The 24,648-nt window shown below is 35.5% G+C and overlaps 1 protein-coding gene and 1 pseudogene across 3 annotated transcripts in view; one reads left to right on the top strand and one right to left on the bottom strand.

The window, feature by feature from the left end:
- The window catches only part of SNX13 (sorting nexin 13), a 138,649-nt gene that overhangs the window by 81,921 nt on the left and 32,080 nt on the right, over positions 1–24,648 (bottom strand). For 2 of the 3 annotated variants that reach the window (XM_029233260.1, XM_029233261.1), the window contains exons 2-5: positions 17,216–17,328; positions 12,993–13,095; positions 10,338–10,427; positions 9,157–9,278 (exon numbers count right to left, since the gene is read on the bottom strand). In XM_029233260.1, the coding sequence (XP_029089093.1) occupies positions 9,157–9,278; positions 10,338–10,427; positions 12,993–13,095; positions 17,216–17,328 (428 nt within the window). Of the gene's footprint in view, positions 1–9,151; positions 9,279–10,337; positions 10,428–12,992; positions 13,096–17,215; positions 17,329–24,648 lie in introns of those variants that run through there. The other variant, XM_029233262.1, reaches the window with a different exon arrangement.
- On the top strand, positions 7,134–7,885 carry LOC114901495 (annotated as a pseudogene).

Genomic DNA, 24,648 nt, shown 5'->3' with positions numbered 1-24,648 from the left:
ATATAACCATAGTAAAGGAAATGGTATTTAGTGAACTATAACTCCACCTAAGAAATCCATCCAGTTCTACATCCTGTGCCTCAATGCTTCAAAGAGGTCAAGGATGCATAACTTTTAAAGAACTTGGATCTTCAAATATAAAGAAAAACTTAGATAGAGGAACACACATGAAGCACACTCTATTTTAGGGTTGAGTATAAAGAACACAGAGCTGGAAGCCTTAATCAAGCTACAGGAAAAGAAAAAAAATAACCTGGGGCTAAGTGTGAATCTTCTTAAGTATAATGTTAAGTATTAAATATTAAATTCATGCTATTAAGTATTTTAATAAATAAGGTTTTCAGTAAAATTTACCTGATAAATGAAAAATCCCTAGACCCAACAGTAAAATATATATTAAATTTTGTAGAGAAAAATTACCAAGGAAGTCATAAATGGAAACTCGATTAACAATAATTTATTGAGTATTCACTACCTTATCATGTACAAAACACTATATTTAAGCATTAGTTTCAAGATAACTTCCCAAGGAAATAAAGATTCAGTGGCTACCTATACAAAACATGTCATCTACAGCTGAAAAAGTTTCTTTTATTTATGTGTTCGCAAGAATATAAAAAACAGAGAAACAGGAAAAGGAATTTAGTTGCAAAGTCATCCTAGATATTTTTATTGCTGAGCAACAAATGTTTCTGTCTTGGGCTATAAGAATAATACATGCCCGTTTTGTAAAATGTAATTTCCTTCTTTAGATTTTCTGTATCAGCTATAAATTAGCCTTAAATCCACAATCCAGAGATCACTGTTAATATTTTAGTGTTTTTCTTTTAGTCTCTTTGCTATGCTCACATACTTACAATTTTTTACACAGCTAAAATCATATAGTGTACACTACTTTGTGTGCTTTTTATTCTAATGTATTTCCTACTTCGTTAATACTACATAATATTTTAATGTATGCAAATCTATGTATTCCAGGGGTCAGCAAACTCTTTCTCTAAAACAGCCAATTAGCAACTGTTTTAGGTTTTGCAGGCCACATCATCTCAGTCAACTCTGTCACTGTAGCGCAAAAGCAGCCATCGACAAAATGCAAACAAATGAGTACAACTGTCCAATAAAACTGTACTTACAAAACCAGGCAGCAGTACAGTACACTCAATAATAAAATGACAAATAGCCTAATTTTAAAATAGGGAAAAGATCTGACAGACATTCTCTATATACAAATGACTAATTTGCACATGAAAAGATGTTCGACATCGTTAGCTATCAAGGAAATGCAAATCAACACCATCATGAAATACCGCTTCACACCCACTAGGATGGATATAATCAAAAAGACAGACAATAACAAGTACAGGAAAGGATGTGGAGAAACTGGAACCCTCATACATTGTTGGTGGTAATGTGTAGCCACTTTTTAAAAGTTTGCAGTTCCTCTAAAGGTTAAACTAAGTTACCATATGACCAGAAACTCTACTCCTAGGTGCACATCTAAAAGAAATGAGAACATTAAGTCCACACAAAAACATGTACATGAGTGCTCATAGTAGCATTCTTTATAAAATCCAAAAGATAGAAGCAACCCTACTGTCTGCCAACTGATGAATGGATAAACAAACTGTGGTGTATCCATACAATGGAAAATTATTCAGCAATAAGAAGCAATAAGTAATAATATATGCTACAACAAGGATGAACCTTGAAAACATTACGCTAAGTGAAAGAAGCCAGTCACTAAAGACCACATATTGTATTATTTCATTCATGTAAAATGTCCAAATGCATAGAGAGAAAAAGTATATAATTGACTGCCCAGAGCTAGAAGCTTTGTGGGGGATATGGGGAGAGACTGATAGCGGATATCAGGTCCCCTTGTGGGGTCATTAAAATGTTCTTAGGGCTTCCTTGGTGGTGCAGTGGTTGAGGATCCACCTGCCAATGCAGGGGACACGGGCTCGATCCCTGGTCCAGGAAGATCCCACATGGCACGGAGCAACTAAGTCCATGAGCCGCAACTACTGAGCCTGTGCTCTAGAGCCCACAAGCCACAACTACTGAGCCCACGTGCTGCAACTACTGAAGCCCGCCACGCCTAGAGCCCATGCTCTGCAGCAAGAGAAGCCACTGCTATGAGAAGCCTGCACACTGCAAGGAAGAGTAGCCCCGGCTCACCGCAACTAGATAAAGCCTGTGCGCAGCAACGAAGACCCAACACAGTCAAAAATAAATTAATTAATTAAATAAATTTATTTTTTTTAAAAGTTCTTAAATTGACTGTGATGAAGGCTGCACAACTCTGTGAATATACTGAAAGCCAATGACTTTAAGTAGGTGAACTGTACAATATATGAATTATAAAAATATACAGTTAACCACCCCTGGTCTATTCTATAGATATAAAAGCTTTAACTTTTTCTCCCCTTTTAAATATTTAGATGGTTCCTAATTCTTTCTGCATCTTTCTGATTAACATCTCTTTTGAGCTAAGTTTTCAAATGGCAAAGAATATAAAATGACAATAGTATAAAACTTCACTGTTGCAAATGTCCATTACTGCCCATTATTGTACTTGCCTTTTGGACAAGTCTAGGAACATACGATTTACATTTCTATGGCAAAAGGGAGTGAGAAAAATGGAAAACAAACTAAAATCAAGCAGGACCCTTGGGACCTTCCCTAGACAGATCCCACCACCACCACCATGTCTTCCACCTGCCTCTTGTCTGTAGAAAAACTTCAGGCAAAGAATAAATTTAATCAAAGAAATGAGAAAATACAGAAACAAAGGAAAATAGTCAAACAGGACAAAATAATAATAGTTCAGTCCTTAAAGTCAAGGACCTTTAGTTCCTCCTCAAGGGCTACAGATAATATTGAGCCATATCCTCTGAGCTGTTTTACAGATATTAAAACCCCCACCAGGTGGAAAAAGTTAACTACTTGATGACCAGACTGTAGCCCTGACATAAGCTGCTCCATCTTACACAATTCTAAGAACTGACCTCAAGGAAATGGGAACAAACTGACCCTGGAACTGAAGATTCACTGTACTTAAAGCAATCATGATGATGCTAATCAGACCACCTCATGACCAATTTCAAGATGACTATCAGAGCTTACTAAGCTGCTCTGCACAAAGCCCCCTCCCTCTGCCTATACACCCCTGAAACTCCCTTTTAAAAGCTCTTGCCCCCTGATCAGCAATGGGGAGTTGACTTCTGGACATGAGTCCACCTTCTCCCCGGGTTACCAGCTTCCTGAATAAAACAACCTTTCCTTTCCAACCAAAATTTGTCTCTCAAGCAGCGAGCAGTGGGACCTGAGTTCAGTAGCAAAACCCCCTGTCATTCCAGGAACAGTGATACCATCAGCATCAGAACCACTGAATCTCAGAACCTACATTTCCTATGTCCTTACACCATGGGAAAACCCTTCAGGAAGGAACACAGTAGCATTAGAATATATCTCCTTTCCACTAACCCTAGGGTTCAGGGAAACATGTGTAGAGTTAGTAACCACATTTCACTTTTGAGAACAACAAGGTTCCTTGTTCACTTGTACCTCCTCATATACTAACCTTATCCCCCTTCTGAGAACTGTGCTCAGATTATTCCTTTTGCCTAACATGTCCTTTATCCCTCCCTCTCCATCTCAATACACCCATTCTTGAAGTCCAGTTTTGGCCTCAATCCACATGAGGTCTTCATCAGTGACTCTGGTCCATTCTATCTCTAGATGAAATCCTCTAAATGCCACACAAATCACCACTTTATTTCTCTCCATTTCATGTGCTTTAATTTTGTCTCCCTTTCCCTTCCCCCTCAAAAAAAAAAAATAGAGCTAAGAAGACAAGGTCAAAGAATCTGTGTATATATCCTAGGAATGTAACAAATAACAAAAACAACAATAATAACAAAGAAGTTAACATTCACTGAACACATACTATGTGCCAGATCCTATGATGTTTTACATGCATTTTTCCCCCATATAATCATTACAACAATCCTATGAGAAAATTACCCCATTTTACTGATGCAGAGATTTAGGCACAGAAAGTCAAATAACTGGCTCAAAAAGTCATTTATTGGTTGACAAATACTTTATGAAATATTTCACGCACATCATCTCCTTTGCCCCTCACAACTCAGAGTGTGCTACAAGTTCAGCATCACTGCTGTACAGAGTTGTTAAGAAATGTTATTTTCAGTACATTGTAACTTAATGGTACAGGTAGAATTATAATACAAATCTCCCAGGGCTTTCTATCCTATATCATACTATCTTATTTGAAGAGAGAATAAAAATACATGGGTTATCACAGATTCATCTGCTAAAGCTCCAGCCTAATTTATGCCCAGGCTCCACAGAGAACTCAAGTGCTATGGGAAGGTTTCCTTCCCTAAACTGTTACTAGAATAACAGGTACTAATGTTAGTATGAGGTGTTATCATTACAAAGTACTCTCTCACATTCGATGTCATTTAACCCTAACAACAACCTGATAAGCAGACATAGGTTATCACTAGACTCAAAGAATTTATGGTTTTTACCCATTCAAGGCCATAGAGCTTAATAAATAATAGAGCTAAAGCTCAAAACCAGAACTTCACACTCTAAGTATATCCTTTTCTTCCTGTTATATCTCAAAATGAGTATTTTGTTTTATGTTGATGTTCTGTAATTGTTTCCCCAAGCTGATGAATAAATATGAACACTAGAATTTGGTGGTTCTAAATCTCTTCTGGGTTCATAGGCCCTTTTTGAAAATAAAATCTATGGAATCACTCAATAGGAAAAATAACAGACAATTTTGCATACATCTTCAGGGCTTCATGGGCTGTTGGTTAAGAGCCCTATGCAAGATTGTAATTTGAAGGAGAGAAGTGATAACTTATGCTTCACAGTGCACAGCAGACAAGAATAAGAATTTTTAAAGTATTTGAGAGATTATAACCAGGCTTAATTTTCTTGATATTCACATTGGAAATAGTCAAGGAGCCTCTGTGAAGACATACATTTTAGTAGTAACAGAAAAAGCCAATGAAGGACAAAAATAAAGTCATTCACAGAAAAGGCACAAACAATAACTGAGCTTTACTGTATGCTACAGGTTTTACATCATACTGTTTTTTAACCTGAAAGCAGCCTCAAAAGTAGCTTATTATCAGCTCTTTACAAATAAGGAAACTAAAGCTCAAGAGAGGCTGATTAATTTGCCCAAAAACTTAAGACCAATGAACAAGCAAAGATATAAATTCATATCAGTCTAGTATGGAAGAAACCTGGCTCTTCCTGTAATCACCCAAATACTTAGCTTGAAAGCACAGAATATTAGAGAAGGGGGAAAAAAAAACTTACGACAGGAAGTTTAAAGAAGAGGTGGTTATAAGATCAAAAACAGGGAAAGCATTGCAATGATACGAAAGAAAGGTGGGAGAAACTAAGATGAATAATCTAGATCATAATATATCTGGTAGCAAGTGGAGGAAAGAATACTATTAAGAACAATCTGATTCTAATTCTCGCTCTGCCCCCAACTCAACAGATAATCCTACACTAATCGCTTAATCTTTCTGGAATTTAGCTTCCTTGTCTGTGAAATTATGGATGTTGGACGGCATAAAAACTTAAAACTTCTAAATTCCTTCACAACTTTGGAAATATTTTCACAAGGACTATTTTCATTACGTTCCACTGAGCAGGGATTTTGCTTTATTCATTGCTGTATCCGCAGCACCTGGCTGGTACAAAGTAGACACAAAATATTAGTTGAATGAATTTGATCGTGACAATAACCCTGTGAGGAATGCAGTACTGGGCAGGTATTTATTATTAGGCTTATTTCACATGTGAGAAAAACCAAGATCCAAAAAATTTTTTAATACTTGCTCACAGTACTGCGGCTAAATGGTAGAGCAGGATACAAACTCAAGTCTTCCAATTACTAGTTCAAAGTTCTTTCTAGGTCTAAAATTTTTTATATTTTCATATACTCTTAAGCAGACACAAGAATAATGAACTCTTCTTATTCCCACTCTTCCAAAGGGAGAAAAACATCATTAGGATGGTGTTACCATAAAAAGCAGTGAATGACCGATTCAAAAGAATGATCTTAAAAAATACCTAACACAATAATGTTACATATATGAAATAAGGAGATAAAATCCAATTTCTGACTTCTTTGATTATACTTTATTATATTTTCTGTGTTCCACAGTTAAGTCTACACTCCTAATTATGGCTGGCTACTTTACAATGTCTGCTGTTAATCATAAGGGAGAAGGAGCTCAAATCTACCTAAGTAAGGTTAAAATTCAAACCATGAAACTTACTGTAGGCCTCCTCAGTGATCTCAGGCTGAGGAACTCACCTCACACTCTAAAGCTTAAGATCAACTGAATTATAGAAGAAAAAGTCTTGACAGGGCAGCATGAGCTAGAAATATCTATGTGAACAGAGATGGAAACAAAGTAACAGCCCTAGGGCAAAGCTCTATTCTCCAAGACTCTCAGAAGTACAAAAGTATATTTCAAGAACCTAATTAGGGAAGAAGAGGGGTTGGTTGGAGAATAATACCTTCAGATTAGACAGTGTGCTCCTGGCATAGCAATGCAGCCTCCCGCCTTGAGGCCACAGGCTCATAGGAAAATCACTCTGTGTACTGGGTAGCAAACTTTTATTTAAGAAAAAAAAAAGATTGCAAATTCGCCCAAAGATAGAATCCTTTCTTTCAAAAATAAATAATTTCTGCATATGAAATGCCCTCCCCAAAAATCAAGCAGTTTAAATACAAGGATATAGACCAAAATATTTTGTCATATGGGAGGCAGTATGTAAGGGGTGTTTGTAAAGTGAGAATTTTTGTATACCTCAGAAAAGTTTCTTAAAGGAAACTCATTAAAATACACTTCTCTTCTGAAAGTAAACAAATAAACTGAATACGTATTCTCCACTGACTTATGCTCCTTTGGTTTCTTCTTCCTCTAAGATGACCCCGCTAGGTATGTGCCAAAAGTGAGCAGTTATGCTGAACTATTTTCAGAGCGTTTGAATAAAACAGAATATCTGGGGTCATGACCTTGGCATCTCAGTGAGCCCCAGTCTACGCTGCACCGGGAACCACCGCCATGGCCACCTACAAGGTGGTGCTGATCCCACACAGGAAAAGCTGTAGAACAGCTTCAGTGGCTGGAGCAAAGCCAACATGAGCCCAGGAGGTGTGAGGAGGTGAAGCACCACATGCAGGTGCTACAAGATGCTGGCTAGGAGTTTGACATCTGCTTCACCACGGTGCAGAAGAAAGCCATTTGGATCTTCTGGACAGCACTGGATGCCAATGACCAAGTGTGGCCGCCAGTAGTGAGGACCTGACTTCAATAAAGCAGAAACTGCTGCCAAGCATGATGAAACCCAAGTAAAGATCTGGACATGCTATTATGTCCTACCACCTCTTATGAAGCTCAACCATCCTTCTACAGCAACATCAATAAAGACTGAGGTATGCAGACCTCACTGAAGATCAGCTACCCTCCTGTGAGAGTCTGAAGGACACTATTGCCAGAGCTCTGCCCTTTTGGAATGAAAAAATAGTTCCCCAGATGGAGGAGGGGATGGGGGTACTGAATACAGCCCACGGCAATAGCCTTCAGGGCACTGTCAACCCTCTGGAAGGTCTCTCTGAAGAGGCTACTGTGGAGCTGCACCTGCCCACTGGTAGTCCCACTGTCTATGAACTGGACAAGAAGCCCATGGAGTTCCTGGGAAATGAAGAGCCCATGTGTGAAGTCATGGAGGCTATGGCTGCCCAGGGCAAGGCCAAGAAGTGAAGGCAAGCAAGCAGCCTACTTTCCCAAGGACACCCCCCTCCCACCCCATTCCTCTGCACCTCTTCCCTGCACATGTCTGTGGGCATCTTAAGTTGTAGCTCCAGATGGGGATCAGTGGCTCCCAATTTTCTTTTAGCCATTTTGTCTCCTGCTCCCATTTCCTTCATACAATCTAGTCAGAACAGCACCTATGGGGCAAAGGGTCCTCAGTCCAAACCAAGGGAAGACTTATTCAAGAGGATGGACAGGAAGTAACTCTGGGACTTTTTGCTAGTGCTTTGTTTATTACTAAGGCCCTGCTTGAGTAGAAGATAGGCAAGAACCATGCTAAGATGTGACCAATGAGGAGGAACAAAAGAGCTTATTTGTGTTCCCAAAAGCTAATCTTGTACTATTTTATAGTCATGTGACTGTCTGGGAGGCTCTAGCTATTCCAGTAGAAGATGAATGTAACCTGCATGGTGATTCAAACAAACATTTCCTCCATTACACCAGAGGAACTTGCTCCAGAAGATTAGGATCAATCCTGAATGTTTAAGTGTTGCATTTACTTTTACAAAATATATATATATAATACATATATGTTGTGTCTATATTTGTACATATTATATATATTTCATATATTATTTATATATTAATATTAAAAATACCAACAACAACAAAAACCTTCCGGGGATTTTAGTGGTGGTTAACAGAAAACAAACTATTCCTTACACCAATATGAGATAAGCTCCCTGACTCCTAAGGTATAGGACTTCACCCTGTTGTATGTTTCAGAACCCCTCCCCTGCCTTATTGTTTTATGGCCATAAAATGCCTCTTGATCATGTCCAAGCATGTCTTTCACTGTGTCAGATTTCCGAATCATGTTCCAGTTGTTTGGCACTGCCACTTGGCCCAGTGCTCATTTTGAGCATAACTGTACTAAATCCTATTTCCAGAACAGTATAATAAGGGAGTGATGCAACTAAAAACAAAATAAAACAGAACAAGAGTATCTGGGTAAGAGGGGAAAAAAGTATTATCGGTAAGTGGGATGAAAGACTTTGAACAGTCACATGATTGGACAACTGGACCCTGAGGAAGAAACGGACGTACAGACTAAGAGAACAGGGATTAGTCAAGATAAACATTCGGTAAATGTAAAGGAACAAAGGTTTTTATGACTCTAGTTCTATAATCTAAGAGTTATCCCACAATAATAATCTACTGTTCTACTTACCATGTAATAAATCAATTTTCTCCTTCCATTTGAAAGTTATTTTCCCTATTGATACAAACAATATTTAAATTTTTCTGCATAAATACAATGCAGTGACCTTACCTAGTAGCAAACTGAATGAGTGCATTCTGAAGAGTCTGCCTAATTTCAAGAAGAAAAGATTCATCATCACTTAGTGTATAATACCAATACTGGACATAATCCCTCAAGGAAAATTGGATAACCTAAAACAAAAATATGGAAAAAAATACAATTTTTTAGGATTTAAAAAGTAACAGTGGCAAAGTAAAACCTGAAAGGATTATTTGCGATTTATATTTACTTGCTACATACTAAATTGTAGCGGTAAATAACTGCCTTCATTAAAAAAGCATCAATATACTAAAACACATTTCAAAAATTTTTCAATTATTTTGGTAGCTCAATTCATCCACTGCCCAAATTTTTTAAAAAATTAAAGAATTATCTATGGCAAAGCCCCACCCAATTTCAGGTAAAGATGAAGCCTGCAGAAAAAATAAATTTCCAATGCTATAACATAATGAAGTTTTAATCAGTTTGATGGAATGAGATGCAAAATAATGTCAAGAGACGCTAATAATCTTGGAAATATGTTTTCTTTTGAGAATATCATCAGATTCATTGCATCAAATATAAAAATGACAATTCACTTAATTCTAATACCGGTGATGCTGCCAACAGCACTGTTAGCCAATAAATAGCAAATAATACAGTTTAATGTATTATGTTTTTGCAAATCGGACAAAGTAAATATGGGTTCATCTAAAAAATAGTATTACATTTTAAAGTATACATTATTTGTAATAATCACAAAATCAAGAATCGATGAAAAATATTTTGGAGGAGAATAATTTTAATTCTAATTTTTAAAATATTTTTGAATGAAACCATACATATCCATTTAAAAAAGTAATTAAACTAGTAGGAAAAACATCTGATTTATCAAACCACTAAGCTTGTTCATTAGCTGAAGAGTAACATTTTAACTATAAAATAATTACAAACATTATCAGATGTCAGTAAAACCTTTTTTTTCCTAAATGTAAATTCAACCAAAAGGCTTTAATATCGTATTAAGCAAACACCTTATTATAAATAAGTTCATAAGTAAGGCAGCATCTTTATGTACAGACTCCAAGGACAGCATTATAATGAATTTCCAGCATATTACACAAATAGCAAAAATTCTTCTTTAGTATTTTCAAAAGAAATGCACCTAGCACACAACATATGGAATTCAAATACCACATACTGAAACTCACTTGCTGGAGAGGTTCATCAATTATATTGGCACCTGTCAATCTTCTATCGATCTTTATAGTCCTGGCTTCCCGTTTCATTTCTTCTAAGCACTGAAAGGAAACCATAATATTCTATTACATAGTTTCTTGATTTAAAGTCTCTGTAGTTTACTTCTAAATAAATATTCATTGTAACTTCCCTGTCATTATCTTCAATTTAATAAATAACCTTATTTCTTGAGACTCAGGTATAAAGCAAACACTATTTCTCAAATTAACAAAACTAGACATCTAGAAAAAAAATCTTGTGTCATCACCAAAAACAATTATCAGCAAACATTATTTAGAATGTGAGAAATTGAAAATATCAGATATAATATTGCCATATTTCAATGAAACTTTAAAATCATAAGTTAGTGTTTCAGGTGAGTCAAATAATTGTCTTTATTAAACACACCCCTATTTCCTCCTTCTCCCTCCCAGCCCAAAACAGTATACCAGCTGCCAAATGAATATATTTTAAATTAATTTTACTTAGGGATGGTTTTTAGCAACTAAAGAAAATGAATATTTCTCTGTAGTCTTCAGAAAGACCAGTGACCTGGAAATCGGGTGAAAAGTAGTAAGACACTCTTCAATTAAAAATACAAACCAAAGCACACACACATATAAAAAACATATGCCTCGAGTTATCACATGCAACCTCTAAGATTTTTTCATAAAATATACTTAGGAATCATTTTAGAAATAGCAATCAAAATCACCATTTTTATACCATATACTAAAAAACAGATTATAAAGACTTAACCAGTCTTGACTATGATTTATTACTGTTTAGGATCTTAATTCTTAAAATATTTTGCATCCTCTCTATGTACCACTCAAGTGAGTGGAAAATATGGATGGCTAGGAAATGATTCAAAAAGAAAAGGCAAAAAAGCAAACAACCCAATAGAAAAATGGGCAGAAGATCTTAATAGAGATTTCTCCAAAGAAGACACACAGATGGCCAGTAGACACATGAAAAGATGCTCATCACTAATTATTAGAGAAATGCAAATCAAAACTACAATGAGGTACCACCCACCTTACAGCAGTCAGAATGGCCATTATTAAAAAGTCTACAAATAACAAATGCTGGAGAGGGCATGGAGAAAATGGAACCCTCCTACACTGTTGATAGGAATGAAAGTTGGTGTAGCCACTATGGAAAACAGTATGGAGGCTCCTCAGAAAACTAAAAATAGAGTTACCATATGATCCAGCAATCCCAATCGTGGGCATATACCTAGCAAAACTACAATTCAAAAACATACACACACCCCTACGTTCACTGCAGCACTATTCACAATAGCCAAGACATGGAAACAACCTAAATGTCCATCAACAGATGAATGGATAAAGATGTGGTACATATATACAATGGAATACTCCTCAGCCATCAAAAAGAATGAAATTATGCCATTTGCAGCAACATGGATGCAACTAGAGATTTTCTTATTATATAAATGAAGTAAATCAGAAAGAGAAAGACAAATAGTATATGGTATCACTTATATGTGCAATCTAAAATATAGCACAAATGAACCTATCTCTAAAACAGAAACAAAATCACAGACAGAGAGAACAGATTTGTGGTTGCCAAGAGGGAGCGGAGGAGGGAGGTGGGTGGACTGGGAGTTTTGGGTTAGTAGATGCAAACTATTACACTTAGAATGGATAAGCAACAAGGTCCTACTGAAGAGCACAGGGAACTATGTCCAATCTCCTGGGATAAACCATAATGGAAAAGAATATTTAAAAAAAGAATGTACGTATGTGTATAACTGAGTCACTTTGCTGTACAGCAGAAATTAACACAACATTGTAAGTCAACTATACCTCAATTAAAAAAAAAAAAAAAAAGGTTCATTTCCTCAGAAAGATCTGTGAGCAAACTCAAAGAATACACACTAAAGGGAGTTTTAAAGGGAGACAGAAGTAAGTTTCAGAGATTACTTTAAAAGTTACAGTAAGTATTAGAAAAAAATGTATTTATTTATCAATATGAAAGTCTTATTAGCACATAATGGATAAGTTAATAATTGTAAAATTCAGTTACTGGCATCAACTCCAGACCATTTGCCTCTCTTCATACAAGAAAAAACATCCTAATCCCACAGTAATAATTGAAGGCAATGAGAATCTGAAGCCTACTTCTAGTACGCAATTCCAATTTTATTTAGAGTATGATATTGAAAACAAAAGAATATGAAAGATAATATAAAATTGGACTTGAATTATTAAAATTATAGAAACTGCACAGCCTGATCGCAAGCTCTATTTTTCAAGTGAGTTAAAGAGAAAGTGTCCATTTTCTTCCCTCTGGTTCCGATGCATTTATTTCATTCAAAACAGTATATTCATTGACATTTCCACAAGTCATACACATGATGCACTGAAATTCTAAGTTAAGACAGCAGGAAAAGACCCCAAATTTCTATCTTTTCCTCAAATTTGCATTCTCACCTTTAACATCTAACATGCATTTTCTAAGCCTGATCAGATAGACTCTCATAAATTTATAGTGAGCATTAGTGAATTATAGGAAAATCTGCCAAGCCATATAAAGATGATCACATATCATCACTGCATACAGCAGGACTTTAAGGTTTCACATTCCTTTACTCTTCTTACCTTAGGAATCCCAGTTGATGTTGGAGGAAGAAATGAGTGTTCACACTGCTCTAGGTCCTTCTCTGAGTTTGTTTTTCCAAAGAGGAGAGTAACCACAAAACCCCTGAAAGAAATTTAATTATAGATACAAAAACAAAACTTCACTACAATTTAACACATCTATTTATTACCAAATATATTTTTCAGATTTAATTGATGGCTTACCATTCACTAAAAAGTCAGTTTGTGACTTTGACGAGGCACAAGGAATTGACAGATTTTGTTAAGTTCTCAAGTTTAAAACAACTATAAACATTTTGTGAATTTATACAATAATGCCTTTACGACTTTTCATCCAATATATTTCATAAAGAACCTCAGGCAACATTTTCAAACTTTAGAAAAATAAACCTTCGTTAAATAAGTAGGCAAGCTAATAACCAAAGACAAATGAGATGTACATCTATAGCTATATCCACATTTCTATAATTCTGTTAACTAACTAAAGAGAGATATAACTTGCCACTATGAATACAGAATAAACAAAGGCTATACAGGAAAAAAAAAGATCCAATTTACGATTTGTTTAAAATAAGACTGGAATTTAAAAAAAATATAAATATATCCCCAAAAGTTGATTATTTTTAAAACAATTATGGAGTCAAGGTAAGATAAAATACTGGTTTAGAATACTCTGTATTGACTAAATGCTATCAGTATTTCCTACATTTAAAGTTTCCCAAATAAATCTAAGCACTACTAAGTAGATAGGAAATCCATAAAAGAATATTAAATTTTAATTTTATAATGATTTTACACTAATCTTACAATGATTGAAAGAGTGTAGTTGGGGACTTCCCTGGTGGCGCAGTGGTTAAGAATCCGTCTGTCAATGCAGGGGACACAGGTTCGATCCCTGGTCCAGGAAGATCCCACATGCCGCGGAGCAACTAAGCTCGTGTGCCACAACTACTGAGCCCGCGTGACACAGCTACTGAAGCCCGTGTGCCCTAGAGCCCGTGCTCCGCAACAAAAGAAGCTACTGCAATGAGAAGCCCACGCACTGCAACGAAGAGTAGTCCCCGCTCGCCACAACTAGAGAAAGCCCATGTGCAGCAACGAAGACCCAACATGGACGGACGGACAGAAGGAAGGAAGGAAGGGTGCAGTGACAAAAAAGGAACAGTAAAAAATTAAACACAGTCAGCCTTAGCTATTGAAAGGAAGATTCTCAAGGTCCTCTGCTTTTTGTGGCTATCTGCCATTGCACCACTCTTCAGTACAGGCACCACATAAGCAAGGAGGAGGTTGGAGAAACAGATAAAGTCAAATCAACTCATGTCATCAATTCTGTTTCTGTTTCTTTTTTAAAAGGCTGGCCTCAGAATTATCAGTAAATTTCACATATCTGTGTTGTATCTGACATTATTACTAAGAATCAGGTTGGCCTTGTATTTCAGTTTTACCTAGCTGTAAGCATATTTAGACACAATAAAATGCTGATATTAAGTTAACAATGCATTTCTAAAAACATTATCATAAAATAAACTGATAAAACGTTCACCTTTGCCCACAGTGTGACAGTAGGAAGGTAAGCTAAGGAATAGTATGATCTTAGAAAGAACCTAATTAATAGCTTCAGCCTTGAGGTTTAAGTAAAAACAGGTGCTACAAATGATTGCATAACCAAACAAACATAACGGGAATGCCATTAAATATATCAGTACTGAAGGTATCCCAAAATAACCAGAAAAAAAAAACCCACCAAAATTCAAAAACACAAAAACCAAAAACTTCTGAGTGGTTTTCTTTCCAAAGGGTTTCTTTATTTTAGAAAATAAGGGATTACCATTGACTATAAGCAAAACATATACATTATCAACACTGTATACAGGTAAACTGCAGAACTCAAAAACTTAAGTTTTACTAGCCAAAAAAAAAAAAAAGATAGTTTCCATAAGAAAATGTATTAATTCCTCTCTGACTTGCATTTTAACTAGGAAAAAGAACAAAAACAAATCTTTAAAACTTACACAACAAAAACAAAAAAACACTAAAACTAAGAAATGATTTTTAGTTATATGTAATGTAACTACTTTATTTAAGATTGATATATAAAAGCCTATTTTTGCTCTTAAAATTCATAAGGCACTAAACTATATAAATAAAGCTACATTAAAGAAAGGACAATCATTCTTCATAATTAGAGCCAAAATTAGAAAGATTTTTGACTCAGCAATTGTGATACTCACTGACTGTAACTGAGTAACCTGGGAATGCTTAATTAACTAATCCTCTGAGATGATTCTGGATGCTTGTTAGTATATAAATTGAAGTCCCCTTACTGTGGCACTGTATTTCCTGACATCAGTAGTCTGGAACAGAATATCAAATCAATTTATGACATAACATGAACTTGGAATTTCAGATCCTTCCATGTGACTTAATATTATCTAAAGAGTTTATAGTGGCCCTCCCACACCTACCAATATCCCAACTTATCTAAAAAAATTCACAGAACTTTACAAATATCCAAACACTTTCTTGAAATTATTCCTTAATAAATTAGCAGACTCAAAAAGGGAACAACAAAGGTTCCTGGGACTTCGAAATGAATGGACTCGTGACCCTTTTCCCTTTCCCAAATTTTATATGGAGCAGTTGAGTCTAAGAGAAAGGATTCTCACCCCTCTACCTTCATCTATAACGCTGCAATTTCTTCCCTTTCTGAAGTATTGTAAAATATTCTGAAATCCTTCCTCACTTTTGCCAAAGGCTTATTCAATTAGTGAAATAAAAGAAATCTTTCCTTTGTGAGAGAAACATCTCAATTTCCCTTCCAATCAATAAAAGCAGCCATGACCTTGTGGGGGAGTGGTGCAAGCCTGCAGCTCTGGCCTTGATTTGTGACTAAAGAATGTAATTTAGGAAGCCCAAATGGCTGCAGATCTGTAAGTCTTCAATCATCTTTATAATCAATAAAGATATTCAGAACTCCATTTATCTGATTCCTATGGCTTATTTCTTAATTGTCTCAGTATACAATACCATATCCAAGCAATTATAAGGAAAATATTAAATCTAATATAAAATACAGTTTTATGAATAGTCCTCGATGTAGCTTCCCAGTTAAATTAATTCTCACTTGTCCAACAATCAGTGGGTGACCTCCCTATAAAATGGTTACACATGATTTTCAAACTCATAACCTGAAAAATGTGACAGGTGGTATATATATTCAGAAGCCATCCCTTCAGTATCTTATACAGTCTCTCTCAGGCCACAGTTTATATATGCTATTCAATTCAGCTAAGTCCTCTAAACCTATAGGCTCAAACAATTCCTCCAAATATTTGGGGTCTCAGAAGATTTTTCTGAAAGAACTCATAGGTATTCACTGCACAAATAATTACATAAATGTATTATACACATACAAATACACATATATATACATACACACATTAACAACAAAATGCTCATTTCAGCTAAACTACCTTGTTCAGAGTACCTAAGTAGCAAGCATCTCTCTTGTTTATACATTTTCTTACATATAATTCATATCTGATACCAAACATTCTACATAGGAAGCTATACTAAATCATGACTGAAACCTCTCCTGTAAAGTTTTATCAACTCAAGGTAAAGCATAAACACTGTAAACCAAATAACCATGAAGAGAAAAATGGCAAAATCAGGTGTTTGTTGGAATTTTCTAGAACAAAATGACAGCATTCACTAAGGGAAATAATTAACACAATAATTAACATTAACATAATAATTAACATTAGTGTCTGAAGTCTAATCAATGAAACAGTCAGTATCTTCTAGTCTGTAAAACTTGATGTGTCATCTCAATTTAACTTATTTATCTTATTATTATAATAGATAAGGAAATTTCAACCTTAAAGGGGAAATAACACCAAAAGGAATAAAAAAATCTTAAAAAACTTTTCAAGTTACACAAAAAAGTTTGTATCATCAGAAATTGATATTTATTTTTGAAGATGATGACCCATATTGCTGGTACAAATCATAACCATCATCGTTTTTATTTCTATAGTTATCTTAATTTTACTATTTTTAACTCTGGTAAAAACAATTTGCAAAAATAGCATTCACAAATAAATCATACTGCCATTTCTCATGATCATTTTTTTTTCTTATTGAGGTCTCATAGTCATTTGTTTCCATTTTGAACAACTGAACATGACATGAATTATAAAATTATCATTGAGAATACTTACCCACCCACAAAGCAGAGGATATAAAATGCCAAATAAAATATTACAAAGGGTCCAAACGTTATTAGAGAAAGGACAATGCCAAGGCTTCCCCATCCCCATATGGACAGACTGGTCTGAAATAAAGCAGGAAAAAAATCTTTTTAATTAATAAATAATTTTCCATAGGAACTAGAAAAGAACCAACAAAACTTTTACATAGTTTATGTTTCTCCTTTTAAGCATTCATGGTATTGTTTCAGTAATTTTAAAAATATTTACTTTTGAAAGTGTTAAGTACATTCTTGGAAATTTATCTCCCAGAAACAATATACAAAATCTATATGTAGAAACAAATTTATAGCATATCAGCAACGATTTTAAAAAACAATCTATTGGCAATATAAATGAACAAATTACATAAATTGTTGAATGACATGAAAAGTATTTATAATAAAAACATTTATACATTTATATATGCAAAAGCATGTATGAAAGCTTAAGTAGACAACAGATTGTACTTGTTTATATTTCATCTTAAAACTACAGCATGAGACTTTCTAAAAATTAAAATTTCAAGGTAAAAAATCCATGTCTCACTAAAAATTATATTTTTATTTACTCAAATTATTTGCAGAAATTTGTAAAATTATAACTGCACAACTTCCAACTTCCCATTACCAAAATTTACCACGAGTTCAACAAAACATCTCTAAAAATTCTCCATCCTGTTTCCCTATTTCGCTTAGAATTATACTGTATTATCTATTAAAAATACTCCTTTTGTTGAAGGCAAACTGGATTTTAGCAATTTAAGTCATTATGAAATAAATAAATGTATTCAGTTCAACAAGTTCCTATATCCATTTGCCTTGTACTGTGAGGTATACAAAGGATGCATTTGTCCCACTCCTGCCATCAAGAAGCCCAGAGAAGAATGTCTTACAGGAATGAAACAATTAGACACTGAACCAAAAGAAAATAATAGAAAGCATTATAAGATGCTAAACTGAACGAAATTAATGACAAAAAAACTATGGAATAGACAATAAGTGCTAAGGACTATGAGAGAAAGCACAGTTTTACTTATTTATTCATTCATTCATTCATTCACCAGTCATTGACTGCTTCCTATGTGCTGTAAGTTCAAAGTGCTGGGGATATCACAAGGAATAAAGTATACCCTCATAAATCTACGTTTTAGTAAGGGAAGAACAACAAGCACACCCTCATGAATTTACATACCTTCGTAAGTTTACATTCCAGAAGAGGAAAAAAGACATATAATTAAGTAAATATATATCAGATGGGGATAAATGCTATAGAGAAAAATAAAACAATTGCATGTGGTTGATCTAAGAAGCTTTCAATGATTAAGTGACACATGAACAGCAATCTTAGATAAGATATATGGAAAATTTATAATAGTCTTCCTACCCCCAAATAATATTTTTCCATTTATTCATATCTTCTATGTCCCTCAGTGAAGGGTTTTTTTAAATTTCTTCTATATAAGGCCTTCACAACTCTTGTTCATTTGTATTTTTATTACCTTTTTTCCTCATCCTGGCCACATCTTTTTAACCAGAGGACAGAATGCCTACTGATGTTTCTACCCTGCCTTCATGATCTCCTCCTTGAATCAGCTGGGGATACTATTGCACCTATGAAGTGGTCTCCCCTGACTTCTTTCCAAGAGCTGAAAGTAGACCATGGCGGTTTAGAATAAAGTACAGAACATTTCAGTCCCTCTGACAATAGTTCTGCTGAACATCCGGGACCTGATCCACACTATAGTACCGCCAGATGGCCAAATATAAAAAACAGATGTGATTTCCCAAGATTCATTCAAAACCTTTTCCACTGACTTTCCTGAAAAGAGTTCTTACAAACTCTCAGGAAAGCTCAGACCAGACTATGACCCAGATACTTTATCCAGCCTACCTTCTTCAATGATACTTGACCTAATATTAGCAATATTACTCTTTCTTTACAAAGTTATATTTATGCTTGCTCACCATTTTTCATAGCTAAACAACTTACTGTTTAAGGATCTATTCAGAGGTTTGAACAATGAAACCAAGCAAAATGGCTATCTCTGGAGATAAAGGAAAGAAGGGAGCATGCAAATGGAGGACAATACACAGGGGGCTTCTCAAATACTCAATACTCAAATGTTCTATATTTTTTAACCAGGTGTTTGCTCTAAACTGTATAAATGTGTTATGGCTCCAACTGTATGACTATATCAATTAAAGAAATTTAAAAATTAAATTTTCAGGGCTTCCCTGGTGGTGCAGTGGTTGAGAGTCCGCCTGCCGATGCAGGAGACACGGGTTCGTGCCCCAGTGCGGGAAGATCTCACATGCTGCGGAGCGGCTGGGCCCGTGAGCCATGGTCGCTGAGCCTGCGCATCTGGAGCCTGTGCTCCGCAACAGGAGAGGCCACAACAGTGAGAGGCCCGCGTACCGCAAAAAAAAATAATAATAAACTTTCAAAAAAGAATCACAATTATATAATGTGGGAAAGATTATTAACTCAATTATTTAACACGGGGAGATGCTCAATTGTCTAAAAGCTCAAATTTTCAGAATCTTACAAGTCTCTTCTTACTCATTTGAAAATGGCAGCAAAAATCATCAAAAAACAAACTCTTATTCATTCAACAAATATTTGGGAATAGCTACGTGCCAGATGCTAGTGATTTAGCAGTGAACAAAACAGACACTACCGTCACATGAAAAAACAAAAAAATTATGGAGAAGAACCTTTCCTTAATTAAGTTTGAGAGGAATTTCTATATTCCAGGGACTAATAAAATTAAACATTTCTAATCAAGCAAGTCAGGTGCTCATTTGTTTTGTGGTTAATCTCATAATATTTAACTTCAAATGTTAAACTATTCAATGAAATATCAGAATAGAGAATTGTGCAAAATTGAGAAAGTTTCATGTTATATTTAGTGTTCCCATTTACATATTTGGCTAATATTATAATCTTAACTGGTGAGATTAAGAAGAACATTTGATCTAAAACCATTTAAAATTTTTGAGTTCTAATTATTTCCTAAGATGATACAGGATGATAAAATTTACAAAAATTTTGCACTACATCAGAAACTTTTTACAAATTCAGAACGGAAGCCAAAAAATATAAATAAATCCACTTCACAGTGATTTACATTAAAATAATACTTGATATGTTACTATTTTCTTCTCCAAACACAACAATCAACACTGAAATATTCATGTGTCTGGTTCCCTAAAATCACCGACACACCAACTGTGAGATGGAAGAAACCTTCGTGATCATCTACTGCAGTACTTCTCAGACTTTAAGAATCTTAAATGCAGGTTCTTAAAATGCAGATTCTGATCCATTATATCTGGGGTGGGGTCTGTGATACTTTTATTTCTAATAAGCTACCAAAACTGTTCAGAACTAACGACAATTATATATTTATAATTCTCCTAAATTAGCCTCTAGGTCCACAAAACCTTACAATTCCAGAACCCAAAACCTCTGAAAATCAATATTGTACCAAGTATTCTACATACCTATCTCATTTACTCCTCAGAACAACTTATGAAGTAATCAAGAAGGTAATACAGCATAGTGCTCAAAAAATATGAACCCTGGAGTTTAACTATCTGAGTGCAAATCTCACATTTACTATTTATTAGCTGTGTAACCACTCCACGCCTTCATTTCCTCACCTACATTACGTGGTTTTTTGGGGAGTAAATAAGCCCATGGTCTAGTGGTCGATTTTAGCTTAATCGTTATTATTATCCCTAGTTTAACAACATAGAAACTAAAATACAGAGAAGTTTTTTAAAAAATGGCCCAAGGTCACACAGTATGAGAGTGGGATTTGATCCTATTCAAATCCTGACTCCTTAATGAACCTTAAAACTTGTCAGCTGACAACTGCCTGAAATTAAAACTCACAATAAGAAAAAAATGTTAAAATCATAAATGAGTGCTTTCTTTTATTTAAATATTCATCAGCTTAATATGCCTCCCAAGAAATTAGTCAGAACACTACTTGTAATGAATGTTATAAATTCCTGGTTTGAGTATCAAGTACATAAAGTATAATTTTTATTAGACAATCAGTTTATCTATAAATAATGAAAATAATTTCAGTTTCAAAGGGTATCAATTTTATTAGCATGCCCTGGTTCTTATATGTATCAGTTTGGCCTTGAGCAGAGGGACACACAGACATAAAAAATGACTCCTGCTGCCAAGATGCTTAAAATCGAGAAGTGACAATGTAAAAAATCTTAAATGCCTCCTGATAGTAGAAAGCAAATGGAAATAATTTACATTGTGGTATTTTATGCCTATCAATTCATACTACCATTTATCTTATTTCATCCTCATCACAGACTTTTATTGGGCTGGCCAAAAGGTTTGTTCAGTTTTTTCCGTAAGATGGCTCCAGTAGCACTTAGCTGTCTTTAACTTCATTTGAAACAATTTTGTTAGATTGTATGTGACAGCTGTCCTATCAGCATGCATTTTAAAAAAATACTTACAAAAATTGGTGAATTTTTGTGTAGCCATTTTAATACTGAAGATGGAAGAAAAAAAGCAACATTTCCGGCATATTATGTTTTATTATTTCAAGAAAGGTAAAAACACAACTGAAACGCAAATAAAGATTTGTGCAGTGTATGGAGAAAGTGCTGTGACTGACTGACTGGGTCAAAAGTGGTTTGCACAGTTTCGTGCTGGAGATTTCTCGCTGGACAAGGCTCCATGGTTGGGTAGACTAGTTGAAGTGGACAGTGATCAAGACATTAATTGAGAACAATCAACATTATACCATGTGGGAGATAGCCGGCACACTCAACATACCCAAATCAAGCGCTGAAAATCATTTGCACCAGCTTGGTTACGTTAATTGCTTTGATGTTTGGGTGCCACATAAGTTAAGTGAAAGAAAACTTCTAACCGTATTTCTGTATGTATGTGATTCTCTACTTGAACGTAATGAAAACGTTCCGTTTTTAAAACAACTTGTGACGGGCGATGAAAAGTGGATACTGTACAATAATGTGGAACAGAACAGATCGTGGGGCAAGCGAAATGAACCACCAACAACCACACTAAAGGCCGGATCTTCATCCAAAGAAGACGATGTTGTGTATATGGAGGGAGTAGAAGGGAGTCCTCTATTATGAGCTCCTTCCAGAAAACCAAATGATTAATTCCAACAACTACTGCTCCCAGTTAGACCACCTGAAAGCACCATTTGACGAAAAGCATCCAGAATTAGTCAACAGAAAACGCATAAACTTCCATGAGGATAAACGCAAGACTGCATGTTTCTCTGATGACCAGGCAAAAACTGTTAGGGCTTGGCTGGGAAGTTCTGATTCATCTGCCCCTTCAGATTTCCATTTATTTAGATCTTTACAAAATTCTCTTAATGGAAAAAATTTCAATTCTCTGGAAGACTGTAAAAGGCACCTGGAACAGTTCTTTGCTCAAAAAGATAAAAAGTTTTGGGAAGATGGAATTATGAAGTTGCCTGGAAAATGGCAGAACATAGTGGAACAAAAGGGTGAATATGCTGTTCAATAAAGTTCTTGGTGAAAATGAAAAATGTGTCTTTTTACTTAAAAACCGAAGGCACTTTTTGGACACCCCAATATGATAGGAAAGGTAGCAGAATACAGTACTAAAAACACAGAATCAGAAATTACAGGTTCCAGTTTGCCACTAATGTTCTATGTAACCACTGCAAGATCACTAACCACTCTTTGATCCAGAACTCACACTAGCGCAATGAAGAAGCTGAGCTGTGAGACCATCCCTCAAGTCAAGTCTATCTAAAGCAGACTTGATTAAGTAACTTGGATGCAGAGCTAGGCATAGACTCTCCCGGCTACGTGTGGAGAGTGGGGCTAAGTGCAAACAGCTATTTTATATATTAATAGATCACATGAAGAACAGACTGTCAGAGCTCCCAGAGAACGGACCTTGGACTCTCATAAGAGTCTTACTAGAGTGAGTCAGCCACTCTCAGTTATATTCACCTGATATGTCTCAACACATTACATGGCATAGGGCAGCCAGATAGGGCTGAGAATCTTAAAGCTGATATTACTTCAGTGCCAACCTGGATCACAGAAATTATATAAAAGAATTCAACAACAAAAACAAGTACCCATAAGAAGAGTCGCTTTATTGAAACTATAGATTGTTTTCCTTCCACCTTATTCCACCTATAATAAATTGGAAGTTCTTTTCCAAATAATTTCAGTAGAATGTGCTCCTGACACAGAACTTTGGCTCATTCAACATTACATAATAATTTAACCAAGGCCTGCTACAAAGAAGCTGCTCACTAAATACAGAACTAATTAATTAATTTACTAACTAGAGAAATTAAATAAGGGAGGGAATGGAAAGAGAAGGTAGGGGAGAAAAGAGAGAAAAGGGGAAAGGGCAAGAAAAGGAAAAGGGGAAGGGAAAGTGAAAAAGAAAAGAACGCTAAATTGAAGTCCTGCCCCTCACTCCCACCTTAGGACTTTAGGCAGAGTTATACATTCCTACCAGCACAACCCTCACCAAGCCCCCAACCTCCAAAAAAAAAAAAAATCTCCCAAGAGCTTGGTCCTTTTTCTCCCATAGGACTGATGTACAGAAATAACATACTTTTGACTGTCTCAACATAACCTACATCAGCCTACATCACAACTTCCCTTTCAGGGAGGCAGCCACGAAGAGGCAGCCACACAGGGATCATCAGTACATTTAGCTAAGTTGGTCCCAAAACCCCTCTTTTCATACTCCTGGGACACGGAAGTAAAGATCCTCTTCCACTCACGTGTATTTAAGATACCTAGTATATCCTTGTGAGGATGATTAAAGACTAGCATGATATGGTGCACATTTTCAATCCAGCTGTTGAGCCAGGAGGGATAGAGGGTCTTGTCTCCAAGATGGCTAACTGCCCAGCTGGCAAAGATAATGGCCACTGGCTACCTGTGGAGATTATCCTCTCTCTCCCAACTAGGGGTGCCCAGAATAATTAGGTTATATACACACATATACACCAGCCCCATGTATTTTTAGTTCTTTGGTAACAGAACCCTCTCCCTTAAAACAGAAATCTATTGTTCAACTTTTATATTTTTTCAAGAATTAATTACGTACACATATGTAGGTAACTACTTTAACAAACCCTTCAATGTTATATTAGAGCAGTAGTTATAAAAGATCATACACTACTACATAATTAGGACCCCTAGCATCCAATGATGAAGAAAATACAAGAAAACAAAAAAAGCTACAATTATTTCAGTGTTTTTTAAACTAGATACCATCAATTACAAAATAACTATACAGTCTGAAACAACAGCAGGTACATTCATATGCACTTGTTTTTTCAGGATACAAACTAAGTTAGGCTGCACAACCCCTCCCCAGCCCACAGCCCA

The sequence above is a fragment of the Monodon monoceros genome, unplaced genomic scaffold (genome assembly GCF_005190385.1).
Source record: "Monodon monoceros isolate NGI ecotype Baffin Bay Population unplaced genomic scaffold, NGI_Narwhal_1 Super_Scaffold_2, whole genome shotgun sequence".
Classification (NCBI taxonomy): domain Eukaryota; kingdom Metazoa; phylum Chordata; class Mammalia; order Artiodactyla; family Monodontidae; genus Monodon; species Monodon monoceros.
The sequence above is the reverse complement of the archived record's forward strand: the minus strand, read 5'-3'. Positions and strand labels throughout refer to the sequence as shown.